This window comes from Eschrichtius robustus, chromosome 10 (genome assembly GCF_028021215.1).
Source record: "Eschrichtius robustus isolate mEscRob2 chromosome 10, mEscRob2.pri, whole genome shotgun sequence".
NCBI lineage: Eukaryota > Metazoa > Chordata > Mammalia > Artiodactyla > Eschrichtiidae > Eschrichtius > Eschrichtius robustus.
This window is the reverse complement of record NC_090833.1, coordinates 23,129,873-23,150,977: the sequence shown is the minus strand read 5'-3', so window position 1 is coordinate 23,150,977 and position 21,105 is coordinate 23,129,873. Positions and strand designations below refer to the sequence as shown.

At 38.7% G+C, this 21,105-nt stretch overlaps 1 protein-coding gene across 1 annotated transcript in view; it reads right to left on the bottom strand.

Annotated features, from left to right (window-relative positions):
* SVEP1 (sushi, von Willebrand factor type A, EGF and pentraxin domain containing 1) overlaps positions 1 to 21,105 on the bottom strand; it is a 182,160-nt gene that overhangs the window by 39,509 nt on the left and 121,546 nt on the right. Inside the window, exons 27-36 of the mRNA XM_068553702.1 lie at positions 20,234 to 20,409; positions 17,057 to 17,181; positions 15,960 to 16,083; positions 15,013 to 15,183; positions 13,457 to 13,630; positions 12,876 to 12,995; positions 11,091 to 11,267; positions 10,782 to 10,866; positions 9,755 to 9,946; positions 7,917 to 8,084 (exon numbers count right to left, since the gene is read on the bottom strand). Coding sequence (XP_068409803.1) covers positions 7,917 to 8,084; positions 9,755 to 9,946; positions 10,782 to 10,866; positions 11,091 to 11,267; positions 12,876 to 12,995; positions 13,457 to 13,630; positions 15,013 to 15,183; positions 15,960 to 16,083; positions 17,057 to 17,181; positions 20,234 to 20,409 — 1,512 coding nt within the window. The remainder of the gene's footprint in view (positions 1 to 7,916; positions 8,085 to 9,754; positions 9,947 to 10,781; positions 10,867 to 11,090; positions 11,268 to 12,875; positions 12,996 to 13,456; positions 13,631 to 15,012; positions 15,184 to 15,959; positions 16,084 to 17,056; positions 17,182 to 20,233; positions 20,410 to 21,105) is intronic.

Here is a 21,105-nt window from a genome sequence, read left to right as displayed (position 1 = left end):
CTTTATGATTCTCAGTCAACATTTAGTTCTTCATTAGGCAATTCGGCCATGCTATGTGCTAGAATCCCTTCCTTAGTGTACAAGGCAATGTCAGTGCATGTACTTTGTGTCCCAGATGAAATAGCTTTTGAGGGGAGTCGTGAAAGAAGCAGGAAAGGAAGACAAGTAACAGGAGCAAAGAAATGGGAGTGTGATATAGCTGGGGACTTCTGGGGACTTACAAATAGTTAGGAATGGCCTATGAACATCTGGAAAAGGAAGCAGTGGTCACTAGGATCTTGTGTGTTTTTGACTGTTGTGATGGTTAATGGGTGAAGATGTAGCAGGCACAGATGAACTGGAAATGGTTTTTGACAGTTCCTTTGACAAGGATTCTCATAAGATTTTAGCAGAAGAAACGCTGCTAGAACAGAAAGATAGTTAAGTGGTTTATTAACTGGATGACTCAAAGAGTATTGGTTAATAGAAGTAAGCTAGTTGGGTGTTTCGTATCTTCTGAATGCCACAAAACTCTGTCCTTAGCCTATCAGTTTGTAAGCAACACATAACTGTAGGGTGAAGGATAAGGGTTTTAACAGGGCAGTTCAGTGTTTCTAATCTTACTAGGTAATATTTAACAAAGATAAAATGGGAGGTCCTGTATATAGATAATAAAGAAAAACTGCACAAAGGGAAACCTGGCTTAGTGGCAGCCAATGTGAAAGACTTTAGTTTCCTCGAATGAGTTGAATGAGTCAATGGTGACATCCTTAAAAGGGTTACTGCATCTTTAGAAACTCATTTATCCAGAAAGACAAGAAGAGAAATGAAATAAATTGTTATGTTTTAAGTACCACGTGTCAGTCCCTAGACTTGGTGTTTTTATCTCTCTTGCAGTTACATTCTAATTTGCACATTCAGCTCTGGGTATCACAATTCAAAAAGGGCTATAGACCTATTGGAATAGGCTCAGAGGAGAGTGACTCTGAGAGTGAACAGACTTGGAATCATGCCCATTGATGAGAAAGAGAAAGGCAGATTTGAGGTTGAGCTGGCTGAAACGTCTGTCTCCCTACACCTTCACTTCCAAAGCTGCAAGCTTGGCATCTTAACCAGAGTGTAGGATCATTTTTCAGTCATGGAAATGTTATGAAGGGGCCGGGATCCCTTACTGAAACCTCTCAATTAGTTCTAATGATCCATTTGTAGAACCCTGGGGCCAAGCTATCAATACTTGAATGGCTGGCATTTCAGAGGAGCAGAGGAATTTACACTGAATGGCTTCAAAAATAAATAAATAAAGCCAGTGCTTTAGACTAGATAGCATATTCAGTGAAGATGGGGACAGAAGCTTATCAAAAATAACTGTCTTCTGAAACATATATATCAGTTAGTCTTTTAAGACGCTAAAGAAGGATATATTCTCTGAATGCCAAAAAAACAGAGGAATTAATTTGTAGTTATTGCCTAGATAGAACTATAACTGGTCTCTGATCAAACTGCCACACCATTTCATTATGTTAGAAATCAAAATGAGTGTTAAGATTTCTGGAAGACATATTTCACCTGCTTATGTAAAAGAATCACTTAAAAATGATAAAGTTTTGTACAGATGATAAGATACATCCTATACATGTTGGCTACTAAAACAGGAAAAACTGGAATTGGTACAAATCTAAAACATTGAAATATTTAATTTTACTCTGTGTGACCTTTTGTATTCTCATTCAAGAGACACCGGGGACACCCTTGCAGTCTGTTATTAAAAATCAGGCCATACGTATTATAAAACAAGTTGTTTTCCTCCATAATTCCAAGGAAAATTGTCCCATCGATATTACAGTGATGTCATAGAATGACACATTTTAGGATACACTGGCTGTAATACATTATCATACTTCTGGAATGATAACAAAAAATCCTTTGAAAATGGGCAGAGTAATCTCCAGATGCAATTTTCAGTGATTTGATTCATGGAGTGAATGCCTACTAACGGGCATAGGCCTGGGAAGCTTTGTGAGAAGGCTCCCCAGTGGGTTATTAGCTCTTCTCTTCTGAGAAAAAGAACCTTAAAAGAGTCTTAAAAGAGCAGCATACTAGATATTTAAAGGGCTGCAATTTAATAAGAGCAATAGAAAGTATAAATCTGTATCAGTAATTAGTTCTGTTTTCAATTGAAAAAGATTACAAAAATGTTATCGTAGTATATTCAGTAATTGCATTTAAAAGTCTATATTTGAGAAGACTCAAAAGGGAAACATTCTATCAGGATGTTAGGATGTCAATGACCCTTCCTTCCTACTGAGTTTCTCACCAAGAGAGTATACATGAGGATGAAAAGGAAAATGGGAAACAAGTGACCATTTTATTAATTGAGGCAAAAAGCTGAAAACCACCAGTGTAATGTTTTGATAAAAGGTGAATTTGGAAGGCCAATTTCAGGGCAGGAGACAGAAATCAGACTTATTCCTTTTCTTCTCTGGCATTCATCTTACTACTCCAGTCTCCTAAAGTCTCTGCTCTTCTGTCCTAATCTTGAGAGAGTGTCTTCTTTTCTTAACCCAAGGAAAGGCCCATGCAAAGCACAACACCAATAAGAGAAGACAAAAATATTGAGACCAAAACAAGAATGTGTGTATGTGCACCCAATAAACAGGAGTGGGTAGCTTAAACGGTGTGTAGGTCAGTGGTCTGTGTTAGGCAGCCCCAAGGGAGAAGAGGGAATTGAGAGGGCTAGGGAGGGAAACGGGCCCTAACATTCTTATCAGGCCAACAGCATCTTAGGAAGTGGAAGGAGACAGCAGGATGCCAAAGCCATTACACAAAAGCCATGACATGAACACAGTGATTCCATCCTGCAATAGAACAGACATAATGCATGTTGACCTATGCTAATCAATCCCTTGGTGGGGAGAGATAGAAAAGGAGTGAAGAGAGAGAGGACAAGCACTGACTTCTAGTTCTGGCTATAATATTGTCTGAACACCCTCCCTATATAACACTTGATGAAATACAACAGAAATTATTTTAAATGCATAGCTTAGCCGACCAGAAAGGAAATCTCTATGTCCCAGAAATGAAGAGGAAATTAAAAACAGAAAAGTAAGCCTGTGAATGAATGCTATGGTCACCCTTGGATTGGACAGGAAAGGGGAAATAGAGAGTAATAGCTGAGTCTCTGGCAAGAATCTAATAGCTGAGTCTCTGGCAAGAATCTATGTCCTAGAAGGACATACACTGAAAGGATATTCACCAGAAAAATTCCACCTAGAGGCCTAGTGAGATGACAAGTGAGATCTCTGTATTTGCTGGGAATCTGGCTGGAAAAACAAAGTCCCGCCTAAGGTAGCAGAACCCAGGACTGCACGTCATGTGGACTTGAGGGTAGGGTTTATACTGCTCATTTTGTATGGAAAGCCTTTGAACTGATAAATAAATGTAAAATTAGGTTTTTGGATGGTGATACTCCTGAGGCACCTAGAAGAAAAAATAATCCTTATACTCAGACCATTAAAGGACTGTCACAGATCAAACAAGCCCCAAACACTATAAGGACAGAATCTGAAATTACAAAACACACATGCACGCTTTCCATCATGAATGGGTCAGTAGACAGAACAAACAGCAAGATGAGGGCACCAATAAATTGAGATAATAGAAAAAGTGGTCTAAAATCTAAAAAAAAATATGAAATCAATATGTTCAAATAATTAAGGACAAAACCCCTTAAAATCCTATTTAAAAGGAAGAGACTATGTAAAAAGAAGTAGTTGAAAAATAAAGAGAAATTCTAAAAATAAAAATATAGAAAATAAAAATTCATAAAAAGGGGACACATTTCAAAAGCAGATTATAGATAGTAGAAAGGAAAATTAGTGAACTGGAAGATATATGTGAGGAGATTATCCAAATGCAACCCAAGTTTTTAAAGAGATGGAAAATGTGACAGGTTAATAAACATGTAAAGTAGAAATAAAAGCTCCAATATTTATCTAATAAAACTTACAGAAATAGAGAAAAGTGAAAGTTAAGAAGAAAGAATATTTAAAGTGAAAATAGCTTATTCTAAAATTGGTGAAAGATACAAATTCTCAGATGTAAGAAGTACAATGAGCCCTGAACAAGATGAATGGCAATTAGTACAACTTTAGTCATACCATAGAGAAACACCAAAACAACGAAGACAAATTAAAAAAATAAATAAAGGGAAAACACATTACTTATAAAGGAACAACAATTCAACCAGTTTCTCAGCCTCAGCACTACTGACATTTTGGACCAGACAATTCTTTGTTGTGGGGGTCTGTCCTATGCATTGTAGGATGTTTTAGCAGCATCCCCAGACTCTATTCACTAGTTCCTATAGCACCTTTCCCTCAACGGGGACAACCAAAAACGTCTCCAGACATTGTCAAATATTCCTGGAGGGCAATATTGCCCCTGGTTGAGGGATACTAAACTAGACTGACGGAATCCTCAGTAGAAACACTAGAAGTCATAGGGCAATGGAAAGATCTTTCAAAAATGTTTATGGAAGCAAACTATTAATGTAGACTTGTATACCCAGCTAAACTATAATTCAAGAGCCAGGGTAAAATACTATTATTTTCAGACAAAGATTGTGTAACATACTGACTCTTGCCAAAAGAAAGATATAAAGGATGTACTTCAGGAAGTAGAAGCATTAAACCCAAAGGAAGGAGTGGGATGGAAAAAGCAATTCATAAAAATGAATGCTTTTTATGAAAGATTCATAAAAATGTTAGTAAATCTAAATAAGCATTGAGTATATTAAAAAAAATGACTAATTTGGAAAGCTGTAAAATAAGAGGGAAGTAAAATGTAGATAGTGATAAGACATTTAAGATCAGAGGGGTGACAAAAACAAATATTTTCTAAGATCTCTGAGTTGTTCAGCAGAAAGGCAAAGAAACTGAGTATGATCTCAGAGTAGGAAAAACTTCGTAAATTTGACACATACAAAAAACAAACTCTAAAGGAAACGACTGATAAATATTAAGGACTATCTAATATAAAGTTAAAAATATGCATGCCTCATGACCCAACAATTCTCACTTCTGGTGTCTAGGCCAGAGGTATTCTTCCTTCTATGGACAGGGAGATGTGCAACGATGTTTACTTCAGCACTGCTGTATCATCAGATAAAGTGGAAATCAACTAACCCTCTACCAGCAGGGAAATGGGTAACTTAGAGATTGCTCATTCGGACAAGGAAGCACTATACAGCAGTTAAAATGAATTCTGTTGATTTACATTTATCAACAACGGCAAAAAACATGACGTTAAATGAAAATCAAGCTTCAAAAGGATACTCAGAGTATGAAACAACGTACACGAAAATTAAAACATTTAAATCAACAGAATATTTGTTGATGAGGACATACATATGTAACACAGAAAAAAATGCACATTTACTTTGAGAAGAGTAAGTGATGAGAATGGCTTCTAGTTATTTTTGTAATACTGTATTTCTTTTATAAAGAGAGATCTACAGTAACTATGGCAAAAATTTAACATGTACTTTTATCTCAGCGGTGGATACACAGGTAATTTTAAATAGAGATTAATTTGGTTTTGTGCTCTTTTGCATATTTAAATGTTTCATTAGGCATTTGTCCAGAAAAAAGGAATAAGACAGAGCTCTGCAGTCTGGCCACCCTCATAACACTCTAAGAGTAAGTGTATGTAAAGGGGCAAAGTGTTCTTCCTCTCACCAAAATTTTTACTTTCAGAAAAATGAAACTATCTCCTAATAGCTATTGATATTTTTCTTTCAGGAAAAAAACATGAGTGGTAGTGATTTGTGACCATGTGTACTTTCTATTAATTTGATTAACTACTTAAGATAGTTTCCCCTATATTATTAAAACGTCATCACTTTACATAACAATAATGGCACAGAAAATATTAATAAAGCCATATTTATGTAGTACCTTCATGCACATATAAAGCACTTTTATAAAAAATGGCCTCATACCCTTTAACAGCTATATGACTGAGGTGACAGATTTGGTTTCCATCTTTTCAATGAGAAGAAAGCTCCCACAGGGTGTCTATTTGCTTAGAGCAGAAGGGATCTGTACGATAACGTGGCCCAACACCTTTATGTTTTAACTATAAAGTGGGAATAATATATCTTCTTCAAAATCCCCCTCTTTGTTGAAGGGAGCACATGAGATAATTCACAGGAATGTCCTTTGAAGAATGTAAAACCCCCTATGAATGCAGGGGTTTGTTGTGATTTTCATTATTGTCTTGATTGCTTCTTTTAACAAACCCTTTTTGTATAATATGCAGACTTAACATTAGGCAGATATAGAACTCTTCTTATGATATAAGTGAATGATTTATAGAGAAAAAAAGAAAAATGGGAATTTTTATAAGAGCATGATCTTTAAAAGTACGTGCAAAGACAAAATTCTAGTAGGAGATATAGTAAAGTATCATTTATCTTTGGGCAATTTTAAAAAATATATTTTTATTTTCTAGTTTTATATGGTGATAATACATTACTTCTTAATCAGAAAAAAACCCAGAAGTTGTCAATATCTAGTTATTATTCGGAACATTTATATCGATAAGGTTTCACAAACATTTAAATGACTAATCTTAAATAGTACTATGTAGTTCGTTACGAAGCAATTTTTAAATGAATCCATCCACAGGGGAGAGATGGGGCCATCAAAAGCTACTTCCTACAAATTGATACAACATTGTAAAGCAACTATACTTCAACAAAATAAATTTTAAAAAGCTAATTCTTACACTGACATTTTAATATTCAAGATTTCTTTTCTCACTTAAGAAGGTGTTATAAGAGCCGGGATTTCTGTCAGTTATTTACGTGAGTATTTGACTCTCAAGAGCTTTTTGCAAGAAAATATTGTTGCCACCTGCTGGTGGCCTGTATTAGTGGAACGGTCTTCTACCTAGGTGAAAACAACTTCAACTTTCACGTTACCTTCATGAAACTGTGTCCTCTCTTCTGTCCTAACATCATAATAGCGGCACAGCTTCTTGTGTTATTATTTTCTGGCTAGTCCATGCAGTATATCATTTTACTCCTCACAATATCCATAAGGAGTATCAACCTTTAATGAACTCATAGAAGCAGAGAGAGGTTAAACCATTTTGCCTGGGCTGCACAGTGAGTGAATGATAGAGCTGAGACACAAATCCAGAAAATGGCAGCCCCTCTGCTGCCACTCGTTCCAACTGTATGAAAAGCATCTGTGGTAAATCTGGAGTGTGAAAGTTATAAACTATTACTGGTGAAAACATTTACTGAGGAAGCACGGAAAAAAATGAGCAATGAAATGCCAGTCAGATGATCTGGGATTTAATCACCCCTCAATTCTTTACTGCCTGCCTGAGACCCTAAGCAGACCACCATCCCAGAGGGAGCCTCTCCTTTCTCTGTGTCTTACACGGTTTTTGTGAGGATAAAATGAGATAATGAGTATGAAAGCACCTTGTAATCTGTTCCTGTTTTTTTACACTTTACCTCTGAATTAAATGAGATCATTAAAAATTTTTAAATCTGAACTTTTAAATATTTTTTTTCATGCAGATGTGGCATTTTTATGTTGTGACCTACGTCTTGCATTTGGTTTGGCAGAGGATAAATACACAAATACCTATTTAAATATGCTTTTTGCATCTTTAATTAAAGTATAGAGATATTTTCCACTGCATTGCCCAATGTCCATTATTCAAGGCCTAATTTGATAAATTACTCTAATTCCAGGAAAACATTGTTTCCACAGGGGAATATGCTCCCTTTCTGTTGTAAGAAAAGAACATAAAGCTCTCTTTGGCTTTGGCTGCCAGGAAATTTAATTTCGTATTCAATGGAGCCCATCTGTGTTTGGGCCCATCCTCTCCCCAAATTCCTTTCCTTCATTGGGTTTACTCACCCTTCTTTGCAAGTGTAAGTGACAGTGTTCCCAAAAGTGAAGTTACTCCCGGTGGTGACAGCATCTTTGATGGCCGGTGGCTCTCCACAGAAGACGAGATGGCAGGTAGGTGGCGCTCTGTCCCAGCTGCCTGAGGCCGAGCATTCGACGACCAAAGGGCCCTGCAAGCTACAGGAAAGAATGGTGCCACCTCTTTTGTTGGCTATTTACTTATTGCTTTGGAGGTGAACTAGGAAGGACTTAGGAGAGAATAGGGGACACTTGAGGAATTTTAATACATAAAAATAAAGTTTCTTCCCATTTTATTGCCTTATATAAAAACAAGGGAAATCTGGGACTTCCCTGGCAGTCCAGTGGTTAAGACACTGCGCTTCCACTGCAGGAGGCACAGGTTCAATCCCTGGTCAGGGAACTAAGATCCCACGTGGCAATCAATCAGTCAATCAATCACTTTTTTTTTTTTTAAAGGGAAATCTCAGCTGGCTATAGATTCATTTAAAACTATGAGTAGGCTAAAACAACATAACTTGGGTGCAAAATAAAATGGTTCAATGTGCTCATTGGTGGTGCTGTGATTAGCAGATTACTTGGATGAGAAGGGGTAACATGCTGGTTAGGATCAAGTGATAAGGAAGACAGACACCCAGGAAGTCAGGGTAACTGAGGTCAGAGGGCACTGCCCTTGCCATTAGCCTGGGCATCTGAACCGTGTTGCTCATCACTCTGACCTTTGGTCTTCCTTTGAATTTAAAAACCTCGCAGGCCTACGGCATGGCTTATCCACCTTCACTTGCCAACCAGCTTTTGATTGTACAACTCACTCCATTTTCTGTTCACTTGATCTGTTTCATGTCAGATCCTGTTGGCCAAGTTTTTGATCACAGCCCGACTCTTTATTGTCCCTTCTTTTTGTTTTGTTTTGTTTTGATTTATTTTATTTTTGGCTGTGTTGGGTCTTTGTTGCTGTGTGTGGGCTTTCTCTAGTTGCGGTGAGCAGGGGCTACTCTACGTTGCGGTGCGTGGGCTTCTCTACGTTGCAGTGCGTGGGCTTCTCATTGCGGTGGCTTCTCTTGTTGCAGAGCATGGGCTCTAGGTGCGTGGGCTTCCGTAGTTGTGGCTCGCAGGCTCAGTAGTTGTGGCACACAGGCTTAGTTGCCCTGTGGCATGTGGGATCTTCCCGGACCCGGGCTTGAACCTGTGTCCCCTGCATTGGCAGGCAGATTCTTAATCACTGCGCCACCAGGGAAGCCCTTTTTTTTTTTTTTTTTAAGATTGTTTTGATGTGGACCATTTTTAAAGTCTTTATTGAATTTGTTACAATATTAACAAATTCCTTAGTTCCTTGACCAGGGATTGAACCCACACCCGTGGCATTGGAAAGTGAAGTCTTAACTACAGGACCACCGGAGATATTGTCCCTTCTTTTTGAACACACACACCCCATTAATCAAATTAACCTCTTAACAGTATTAAAGACCCTGGTCCTTATCTTGACATGATTTTTACGACATCCTATGCAATATTTCGTTTGCCAAAATATCCATCACTAAAGCATTTTATTAGGTGTTGTGTTATGCTTCATAAACATTTTTTGCTTTCCTGTTTAATGTCTGAATGTTTATAACATTGAATTAGAGGTCCCAGAGTCAAAATTAGATGGAATATTTCCCTGGGCATTTACTATAGGCTGAGCCTCAAGAAGCACACACATTTGAGAATATCTTTTACATTTAAAAACTTGTATTTCAAGCCAGCCAGTCACATGCAAGTGAAACCCACTGAGTAAATAATGAGGAACAGGGTATTGTAGGAAGCTTGGCTGGTGTCTAGGACTGTACCTGTATCCATTCTCACACGAATACGATGCAGTAGAAAGATAGGTAAGCCCACTCAAAATATATTTCCCATTATTTATGTCTTCAGGGCTGGAACACTTGACCAGTTCACACAAGGGAGGAGAATGACTCCAAGAACTGCTAGCAAGGCAGGATGATTCTTTCTCACCCTCCAGAGTATATCCTTTGTTACACCTAATGAAGAGAAAAGAAAATGACAGAACAGAAATGTCTTATTTTGCATAAGTTTATCTGTGCCAAAACTTCCAAAAAGATCAAGAATTTACACATATTGTTAGAGCACTTTCTTTTCCTACTGAAATAATGCTTTGAAAAAATTTTTTTCAGGGTTGAATACTATGCATCTTGCTCACAGGGATCCTGCTGAGTGCTAAACAGAAGGACGGATTTAGGATTTGGCTTGTCTCCAGTTTGTGTCATGGATTAGTAGCTGCAAACAGAAAATTCTTTTTTTAGAATTTATTTTATTGGAGTTGATTTACAATGTTGTGTCAATTTCTGCTGTACAGCACAGTGATTCGGTTACACGTATGTATATACATACTTTTTTCATATTCTTTTCCATCACGGTTTATCATAGGATATTGAATACAGATCTCTGTGCTATACAGTAGGACCTTGTTGTTTACCCATTCTCTATATAATAGTTTGCATCTACTATCCCAAACTCCCAATCCTTCCCTCCCCAACCCGCCTTCCCCTTGGCAACCACAAGTCTGTTTTCTACGTCTGTGAGTCTGTTTCTGGCAAACAGAAAATTCTTGGTTTGAGAGTGGTCCTGTCTAGAATGAGTCCCTAGGATGCCGTGGAAGAAGGCCCTGCAAGCTAATGAATATTTTTGGCTATAAGCTGGAGCTCTGGATCCAAACCCAAACATGTAATTCAACTAATTCCACATTAATTTGAAAACATCCTCTGGGATTACTCTTTGTCTTTTCTTCCAGCATTCTATCACTACCAGCATGTAATCAACAAACTCTACAATGCAGTGTTAATCTTAGACACTCACCTATATGTTACTTTACTGCCATAGGTAAACGATGAGCCATCAATGCCACCGTTGTCTGGGCTAGCTGGTGCCCCACAGGAAACGGCTTAAGGGAGGAGAAGCAAAAGGCATTGCTTTTCTTAGCCAGTATGTGTAAACATCTCTAAAAGCTCAAGGGCAGCTCTAGGTTTTTGGTCACATTTAAAGAAAAGCCCGATACTGGGCTGTAAATGCAAAGAATACTGAGACGACGTAACACTTGGCATTTCTCCACCTTGACTTTCTAGAATTGCCAAACACCATAAACATGGGGGAATTTACTCAACATACGTTCACAATATGGTATTAGATGACTCCATTCTCCAGACTCCAAACACGTTATTTTGGCTACTCCCATCAGCTGGTGCCCTTCATCACATGAAAATGTGACTTCAGCACCCACAGTATAAATCTCCCCGGAAGAGTGGCCGTTTTCTGGATTTCCTGGAGCCTTGCATTTTATAGGTTCTTGAAAGAGAGAAACAGTTTTTGTGGGTCAATAGGTGGCTTTCGCACAACCATGCAAGGTCTCATAGCAAAAGAATTCCACTACAGTTAAGGTACCAGTTAAATCCTGAGGAGAAAAAAAAAGCTTTTGAAGGGAAAGGCATGAAGTCCAGGGACACACTAGCCGATTAGACCAGAACGTACATTTAATAGGCGTTTTAAAAACAGCATTTTGAAACAGCAATGTATAAGAAAAAGAAACTAAATTTATCAGTCCCAAAAGGAAGCTGTTTATCGAGGAAGTAGTGGTGGTGCCTGGGCATGGCTCATAAGGGCTTCAGCAAGTCCTCCTTCTCCCAACCTCATACCCACTTTTTAAGAGCAATGGACCTTCTCTCAAGCTGATGTGAAGGCTGTCCCAAAGCACATTTAGGAGAACTTCCCAGCCGCCCCTTCCAAACAGCCTACAGATCCTAAGCCTCCTATGTGTCGATCTGGGGTCAGTCACTACTTCTAGGGAAGGAAAAAAGTTAAAGGGAGATTTAGGGCTAGAGCTGAACAAGAGGAGTGAATAAATACTTAAATTCTCAAAAAGGGAAGATATACTGATTTAATCTTTCTGAAGATCCTTTTGGCTTATAAGCCAAGGACCTTAACTGAAACCCTTGCAAAAAGTAAAAGCAATTATAAGATTGATTTTGAGAATTCCTCTTTAATTTCTGTCTAATTGTCTTCTGGTAGTTGCTTTCTCATAACTAATGTAGAAAGATATATAAGGGTTATCACAAAACATAGAGATGTGTAAGGCAGGATTGTCTGTGTTTTTCCAATGATATAATTTTGTGTGCCTGAGGCAGAGGAAAGATACTGAAGGTGAAGAGGTGATAAAGCATCCTATTTGCTCTGACTGAGGCAGTAGAGGCCATTGCTTATATTTCTAAATCCACTCTATTATTCTTCTATTATGTAGATACTTCTTAAACAGTCTGGTGATAAAGCTGGCTCTCAGTTTTGTTTTTCAGAAATTGGGAAGTTAGCAAAAGCACAATGCTAGTTTAAAGCACCTTTAATTGTTGCTTATGTATCATGAAAAAATTTTTTTTATTGAAGTATAGTTGATTTACAATGCTGTGTTAGTTTTACATGTACAGCAAAGTCATTCACATATATATATATATATATATATATATATATATATCCATTCTTTTTCAGATTCTTTTCCATTATAGGTCATTACAAGATATTGAATATAGTTCCCTGTGCTGTACAGTAGGTCCTTGTTACTTATCTATTTTATATACAGCAGTGTGTATCTGTTAATCCCAAACTCCCAATTTATCCCTCCCCCTGCTTTCCTCTTTGGTAACCATAAGTTTGTTTTCTATGTCTGTGAGTCTATTTCTGTTTTGTAAATAAGTTCATTTGTAACATTTTTTTTGGTTCCACATATAAGTAATATCATATAATATTTGTCTTTCTCTGCTTATGTATCCTTTTAAAGGTGGTTTTTCTTTTCCATCTCCCCGTTGAAGTTAAAAATTCGTCTTACTTTTAAATAACATACATTTACAATATATACTTGAACTAAAAAATTGAAATAGACTTCCCAATTACACATAGCCTAGTTACCTGCACAGTTTTTACCATCTCCTGTGTAGGGTGGGACACACGAGCAGATGTAGGATCCATTTGTATTCAGGCAGGAAGCGTGCTCACTGCAATCTGACCCAACTGCACATTCATCAACATCTAAAATGAAGACAGTTTACAGATAGTAAAGTTGATGGATCTGTCTTATGTAGCAAACATTTGTTTTTACTTTTAAATCATTACATATCATTTAATGCATCACACTATATATTGATATATATTTTTATGAAATTTAGATATGATAGTCATAATCACACTGCAGATCTACAATAAAAGCTATTATTTCCCCAGTTTATAGGTGAATAAGTAGAACAGAAATAAATATTCTTAATATTGAGCCTGGTAAAAATTTAAAACATGTTTGGCATGTCTATGGATAGCTGCTTTGTCACTATGGCTTGCCCAGAGCGCACTAGGATGAGATGAAATTAACAAAGGCATGCCATAAAAGCCTCAGGAATTTGGGATAATTGTCTCCCACAGAGTTAGAGTAAATGCACACAGTAATTAAATGCATGCAGTAATTAAATGCACACAGTAATCGCCAAGATTTATCTCACCGAGACACGATGGTGAAATGCCATTCCAGCTCCCATTATCCGTACAGAACATCCTTGAATCACCCAACAAATAGTAGCCATTGTTGCACTGGTAGGTCACTGTGCTGCCAGCATGGAAGTCCTCGGCTGAATAAAAGCCATTCTCCAAAGGGGGTGGCACCCCACAGCTAATGCCTGTAATGTGACAACTACATTAGGAGCAACGTACTCAATGAACATTTTACTTTTATTTATTTATTTTTTATAAATTTATTTATTTATTTGATTTTTGGCTGCACTGGGTCTTCATTACTGCGTGCGGGCTTTCTCTAGTTGTGGTGAGCGGGGGCTACTCTTCGTTGGGGTGCATGGGTTTCTCGTTGCAGTGGCTTCTCTTGTTGTGGAGCACGGGCTCTAGGCGCGCGGGCTCAGTAGTTGTGGCATGTGGGCTCAGTAGTTGTGGCTCGCAGGCTCTAGAGCGCAGGCTCAGTAGTTGTGGCGCACGGGCTTAGTTGCTCCGCGGCATGTGGGATCTTCCCGGACCAGGGCTCGAACCCGTGGCCCCTGCATTGGCAGGCGGATTCTCAACCACTGCGCCACCAGGGAAGTCCCATTTTACTTATATTAAACTTGTAGTTGAGTTAAGCATGAACTTTTCATTGCACACAAACATTAGACTGAGAATGCTTAGGAGTGGTGACAGGCTACAGCCATACCTGTGCCCAGAGCGTCTGGCTCACAGTAGGCATGCAATTCATTCATTTAAAAAAATATTTATGGAGAGCCTGCTCCCTGCTACACACTGTCCTGATGCTGAGGTTGCAGTAATGAACCAAACAGACAAAAATCCCTGCCTTATAAAGTGTACTGTCTAGTCAGAGAAGAGACACAAGAAACGGATAAATATATGACATATCAGGTGGAAAGAGATGCACTGGAGGAACTTCTCTGATCACCCTATCTACAACAGCAGTCCTGCTTCCACCCCACCCTCTCACTTTTATCTCCCTACCCTGCTTTGGTTTTCTTCAGAGCCTTTACTTCTGGCCCTTGCTGTTCTTATTTACTGTAAATAAATAATATTATATTTACTTGTTACTTTCTGCCTCTCCTACTACAATGTAAACTCTGAAAGAAGAGAGACTTTCTTCCCCAACTGCTGCATCTCCAGAACTTAGCTCAGTGTCTAGCACACACTCGCACTAGGTACTTTCAAAACTGTTGAATAAATGAATGACTGGGTGTATCCAACTTAAGAGATCTATTCCTGCTTTCCCACCCAGCAGTGACCCATCTCCCTTCGGGCTCCAGCCCTCACACCTGTCTTTCCCTCCATCCAGTTCCTTGGGTCACCTGGGTGCCTTCACAGGTGGTGGGCTCTCTGGATCCTCACCTCCCACCTCCCTCGTGGTGCCCAGCACACTTCATTACACAAGGGAAGTATTCAGTGAATATCTGCTATATTGGCTACTATGCATATGCAGTATTTCACTTTTATCTAGCATTCCTGAAAAGTGTTCTTAGGGTTCCAGCATTTTTCAAGAGCTACTGAAACGCCTTCAACGAAGGCAGCTCACGTTCACAGAGAGGCAGTGGCTGTGTCCACTGTCCTTGATTCAGGCAGTACTGCACGGGGTTCCCGACCATCTGGAAGCCTGGCTCACAGAACAGACTGATTTTGGAGCCTGGCTTTACGTCTCCTGATGCAGTTCGCAGATGAGGTACTGATCCTTCTAAAGGTGGGCAATCTGAGGGCAGAGAATGCAGGTTCAGAGCTTGTCAGTAACACAGTGGCAGCAGCACCAAGTTAAGGGTTTCAAATCATATGTTGTACCAGCGTTTGAGCGCCACTCTGTTGATATTAAAACAAGATGACATGTAACCAGATCACTGGCAGGCAAAATTTCTGGAAAAAAAAAACTATTGGAGTCAACAAACAACTTTCCCTGTTCCAGCAGAAGTCTGCTGAATATTCTTTAAGGAAAAAATAGTATTTTAGAATTAATAAAATGTTCTTATGAGTTATCAAAAACCATGAATTCTAGGATACCTTCGGAAACTTGTTTAAATACACTGAATTTTAGGAGGCATTTTTGATCATTCAGAGTTTGACTATTCAGTATGTGGGTCATAACATCCATTTCTTTTCTCTCTGTGCCACCTGCCCCTAGATGACAGCTAGGAAGTACAGAGCCGAGAGAGTACCCCATCTCAAACAGGAGGATGGGAATTTGGGGGGCATTTAAAAAATTAACTATATCCCTCCTCTCATTCTATTTTCCTTATCTTATTTTACCTTTGTTTAAGTTTCCTGCACAATTATTTTGTACCCTGTTACTCAGAATGTATTTAACTATTAAAATAATAGATCCTTCAGATGAAGGTAGGGTAAAATGAATTACTAGGTAAACAATAAACTGACAGACATATACTATTTGACCAGTAGAGAATCAAATGTCTCCTTTTGCTAGAAAATCCCAGAGTAGTCAAGAGACAGCGGAGTCTATGGAAGAAGGAAACTAACCAGAACAGAATAAGCTCTTGGAATCGATCTTCACTCTCCCCACAATTCCTGACAGGAAATCAGGCCAGGCTAGCACATTTCCTTTACTGAGTTCCTCTGGGCATGAGGAAGCCAGCGATTTCACCTGAAAGTTTAAAAACACATCTTTAGATAAACCTCACTTTTTTCACGAAGACAGAGTTATTGTATCTCCTACTGAAAACCTTCACAGAAGTGTGGAGGGCAGTGGTGGGAAGCAGACTTTTGGATGTAGTGTGATTTCAGGGGCAAAGGAAAATTCTCTTCCTTCCCTCTCTCTCCTCCACCCCATCATTCCTTTTCCCAAATATTTCCTTGTAACTGGAATTCTGAAATTCTACCTATAGAATTTCTTGTCTAAAACTTTGCAGTGTGTTCAGGTGTTATAGGGGTTCTCCCTTTCCAGTCTCCTGTCTTCTATCTCTCATCTGGAGTTGAGAAAGCTGAGGTTTAGGCAAGTTCTGCCACTATAATAATAAGAGCAAACATTTATCAGGCTCTTACTATGTGCCAAACAGCGTCTCAATCTTACATGCAGGATTTTGTTCCATCCTGCCAAACTCCACTATGCAGTTCTATTTGTTTATCTTTCATAGATTAGAAAACTAAAGCTTAGAGAGATGGGGTAACACGTTCAAAATCATCAGAGTGAGTTCGTGGTAAAACTGGAATTTGAACCCAGGCCATTGGACTGCAGACTGGCTTTAACCACTAGCCCAGCTGTTACTCTTTGTGTGTAATCTTGCGCCAGCCCTAAATTTCTGCTTCTTTAGTCAGAGGGATTGGAAGTAGTCTTCTCTATGATTCTTTCTAGCTCTGAAACCACAAGATTTTATGAAACAATCATGTCCAATAAAATTGTAAAACATCACCAAGAGACTGAAAAGGAGATTCACTGAAAGTTACTGTAGATAATCTCTGCCTGGCTTAGTCTACGACCATAACATCAAATGATATCGGTGGTAAGTTCTGGAAACTCAGAGGTGTCAATAAGATATGGCATCATTAGGCTGTGCACATTTGTACTAGTTTTGTACCTTTGCATCTCATTACTGTCATACACTGAAAATGGAATTGACCTGCTGTGGAGACAGGACATAGTCCCAGAGGTTCAGCTGGCTTATGGAGCCCACAAAAGACTCAGCTGGGTTGAATCCCTCTCCTTTTTTGTCTTGTTCTTGCCCAAGAACTAATGCACCACCACCTAAAGAGAAAGGAGAGAAAAAAGGAGGAAAACTGGCCTGATTGTTATTTCTAAAATGATAACTTAATGAAGGCACAGCCTATATAAATGTATCAGGGAAAGTTATTGAAAAGCTAAATTATCTACATTTGCTGCATGATTTATCAGTAAGATGAATTCAATATTTTATATACCAACTTAAAAAATGGTCAAAGAGGATTTCGAATATTATATTGGATTTATATATATTTAACTATAAAACTAGATATATACATATATAAGCATATAATATTTTATGTCAACAAAATAGCTAAGTCCTATTTCGCCTCCTTTGTTCTAGGAAATTACCCTCCATGACAGATTACCAGTAGCTGCTCTTCATCTTTTTATTCTTCAGCTTACAATGATTAAAGTTCTATCATCAATTCCAAGGAACATTCCAGTGGCCACCTAATTGCAAAATCCAATGGGAACTCTTCAATATTCACCTCTTGTGACTTCTCTGTATCCCCTGTTTCTATTAACCATTTCATTCTATTAAACTGCCCTTCCTGGCATACTTGATGGTCTGTGTTTGCCCCTCCAGAACTACCCTCCCCCCTTCTCCGCTCTGCTTTGTGTCCCCTAGGTTGACACCTATGTACTACACCACCTGGTTTCCTCGGTCCTCTGGCTTCCATTTGGCCAATGGAAAGACCAATTAGAGGTAAGAAAGTAGGATGAGAGAGAAGTTTAACTTCCTGGATACCTTTCTCCCAGGCAACAGATGGTAGGGGTTGTTTTCCTCTCTCTCACATCATTGCTCCCGCTGGGTGATTTCTCCCCATCACTGCAGGTTTGCCTGCTTTCTGGCGACAACTCCCCATCCTTGTCAATTCGTGTCCATCTCTTGTGATTTTCCATTGTTGCTAGTCATGGTGTGTTTTACTACCACATCTTGGTTCTCAAGCATGCCCACACCTTTGCAAACAATCTCTTCATGAAACGCTTCAGCTACCCTCCTTGTGTGTTTCCTGCCAGGAGCCCGACTGATTCCACTTGGTTTCCATGACAGCATCCTGTCCTGGTTCTCCCTGAACCTTTCTGCTCATTCTCAGTCTCCCTTCTCTGCCTGCCTCTTAGACTCTGATGCGCCCAGGATTCCACCCTAGCCTCCTTTCTTCTTCCTTCAGCTGTTCCCGCTATCTGACCTCACTCCTGCCAATCCATGTCTATAGAGCCCTCATTCATGATTTCCCAACCTACATCTCTTTCTTACAAAATTAATCATTAAAATTAATACATACACGTAGAAGGAAATTTGAAAAAAGAAAAGTATAAAGAATTCCTTCTACCCAGAAACAATCATTTAACAGTTTTGTGTATTTCTTTCTAGGTTCTATATTCTTTTAATTATTTTTTTTAGTATGGGTGTGTGAGAGAGATTTTGAAACACACAACACAGGAGCCTACTACATGTGATGTTGGAAGCTTGCTTTTCTTCTTGAACATGTTCTCATTTCATGAGTTTTAATAGCTATTTTATCACGTGAATGCGCAACAATCGATAATTTTCTTCATTAACTAACAACCACTCCTTATTGGGTATTGGGGTTGTTTCCAGGTTTGGTACTAAGATAACATTGAGATAAATATATTGATACATAGGTATTTGTTCAGATCATTGATTCTTTCCTTTTGATTGATTCCTGTTAGTGAAGTGTTGGTTGCGTGCAAAGGGTTTCTCTAAGGTTGTTGACGAAAGTTTCTGAATTGTTTCCCAGAAAGTCTGGATCAATTTTCACACTCTCCAGGACTCTATAAGAACATTCACCATGCTGAATCCTTGCCAAGCATATCTTACCACTAAAAAGCAACTCTCAATTTGATATAAAGTGGTATCAACCTATGTTTGTAGCTGCACATATTCCTGGGATAAAATTCAAACTCAATATGCCTAAAACCAAATACAGAATCTTCCCCCACCCCTGATTCCTGCTCCGATAATTGTCCTTTCCCGAGAGAATTCCTACCTCAGCCAACAGACTCTTCAATAAATCTGGTCACCCAAACTGCAGTCAGTCATTCACTAGGGTCTGTCAGTTGGAGCTCTGCAATATTTATGGACTGTAATTCATTCTTATTGTTATGGTCAGACAACCCTCTCCTTGTGTGGCTACTATTATAGTTCCCTTGTTTTATTTTCCTATTCCTTTAACTTACTTTTCACTCTTCCATTAGGATGTAATTTTTTTTTGAGATAGAAGTATTCCTTTTTTTTGAGATAGAAATATTCCTTTTTTTTTTTTACCATCAATGAAATAAATGCTCATTATGAAAATATCAGAAAAGAATAAAGAAGAAAAATAAAAACCACCTGCAATCCTACCACCCAGAGAAGGGAGAGTTAAAAACAAGAATACTCTAAATTAAACACAAAAAGGAGCCACCACCCCACTTCACAGGATAATGCCACTTCCTGCAGAAACGCTTTTACTGTTTCCTTATTTACTACAGGGAACCTCCAGCCATTCCTCCTCATATGACATATGTCACAGAAGGACCTAGATAGTGCAGGCTTATTGCCAGGTACAAGGCTGAGAACACTGGAACATTTAATACTTTTGCATTCCTTCAAACAAAACTCTCTAAATATTTGTTTAAAAGTATTTTTAGAAGAGAGTTTGAGTTCTATCAGAAAAAGGGCCTAAAAGATGGATAGGTATTAGCAGTACCCCAGCTTGTATTCTGGATCTACTTGTATACTCTGCATACTGATCACAAACCAAACCTAAAATAAAAACAACAAACAAAACCAACCAACAAAAAAACACCAGCAATTAATCTCCTCCTTGGAAGATAGTTTAGTAACCACCCACTGTTACTTCAGCACGCATCTTGGTAGTCTTAATATACATCCCAAAGGCATTTCTTACAGAGTCACACAGCTCACCTAGGAAAAGCTTCTAATAATTCACAGTCAGGATAATCAGAGGGTGGTAAATGGGAGAGATAACTTAGCAAAGTTGATGTTCATCAAAGCACCACCGCCTCTAGCATCAAATCGAATTATATTCCTTTTGCTAAGACATACCAGGGATGGGCGAACCAACAGAGAGGCCCATACCACCGTCAGATAATTTCCCATCGATGTAGACTTTCCAGGCTCCATCAGCACTCGTCCAAGTGATTGCAATATGATGCCAACTGCCGTCATTCACCGAGGGACAGTCTGTTATTTTTTCCTTGCCATTCACATAAAGAACCCAGCTGCAGAAAGATTCCAGGGGATACAGTCATCAGTCATATGTCATAATCCCATCTGTGGGGCATGTTACTATCTTTCTTTTTTTTCCTTCTTTTCCTTTTATGTGGGTAAAGCACTTCGGGTAAAACCGTTACTTCTTTTTCTCCATTTCAGCCATGTTTCATAGAAGCAGATTTGATTACTAATTACTCTTTATTGTAGCTCACGGAAAACTGGTTTGTGTGAAACACTGAGGGGTAGGAAAAAGTCTTAGGATGAGCTGAAAGGAGTCAGTCCAACTTGAGATAATTCACCAACTGTCTATTCTGGAGAGACTGAGTCAAGAATGGAAGGAATGAGAGTTATGTAAATGTCAGTCTGGTTTCCTTCCTCTAGGATGCATGTTCCTACACCTCAGAATAGACTTCAGAGATCTCATAGGAAGTCAATCCTTTCTTTCTGTTGCCAAAACAGTCAGTATATCGATCCAAAGAAAAGAATAATTGGAACTAAATGGAGGTGACCAGACACAAGAGGTTTCTAACAACCATGTCACTTAGAGGACTGTCAAAGTTAACAAGCAGTTAAAAGTAAAATATCTTCAAAAGCACATGGAGAAAAAGAAAAGACTAGGGAAAATTGATAAAGAAGGTTAAGAATTCATTGAATAACTCTCCCAGCATCTTCTGAGCCCCTATTCAAAGATGTTTATGAAAAAA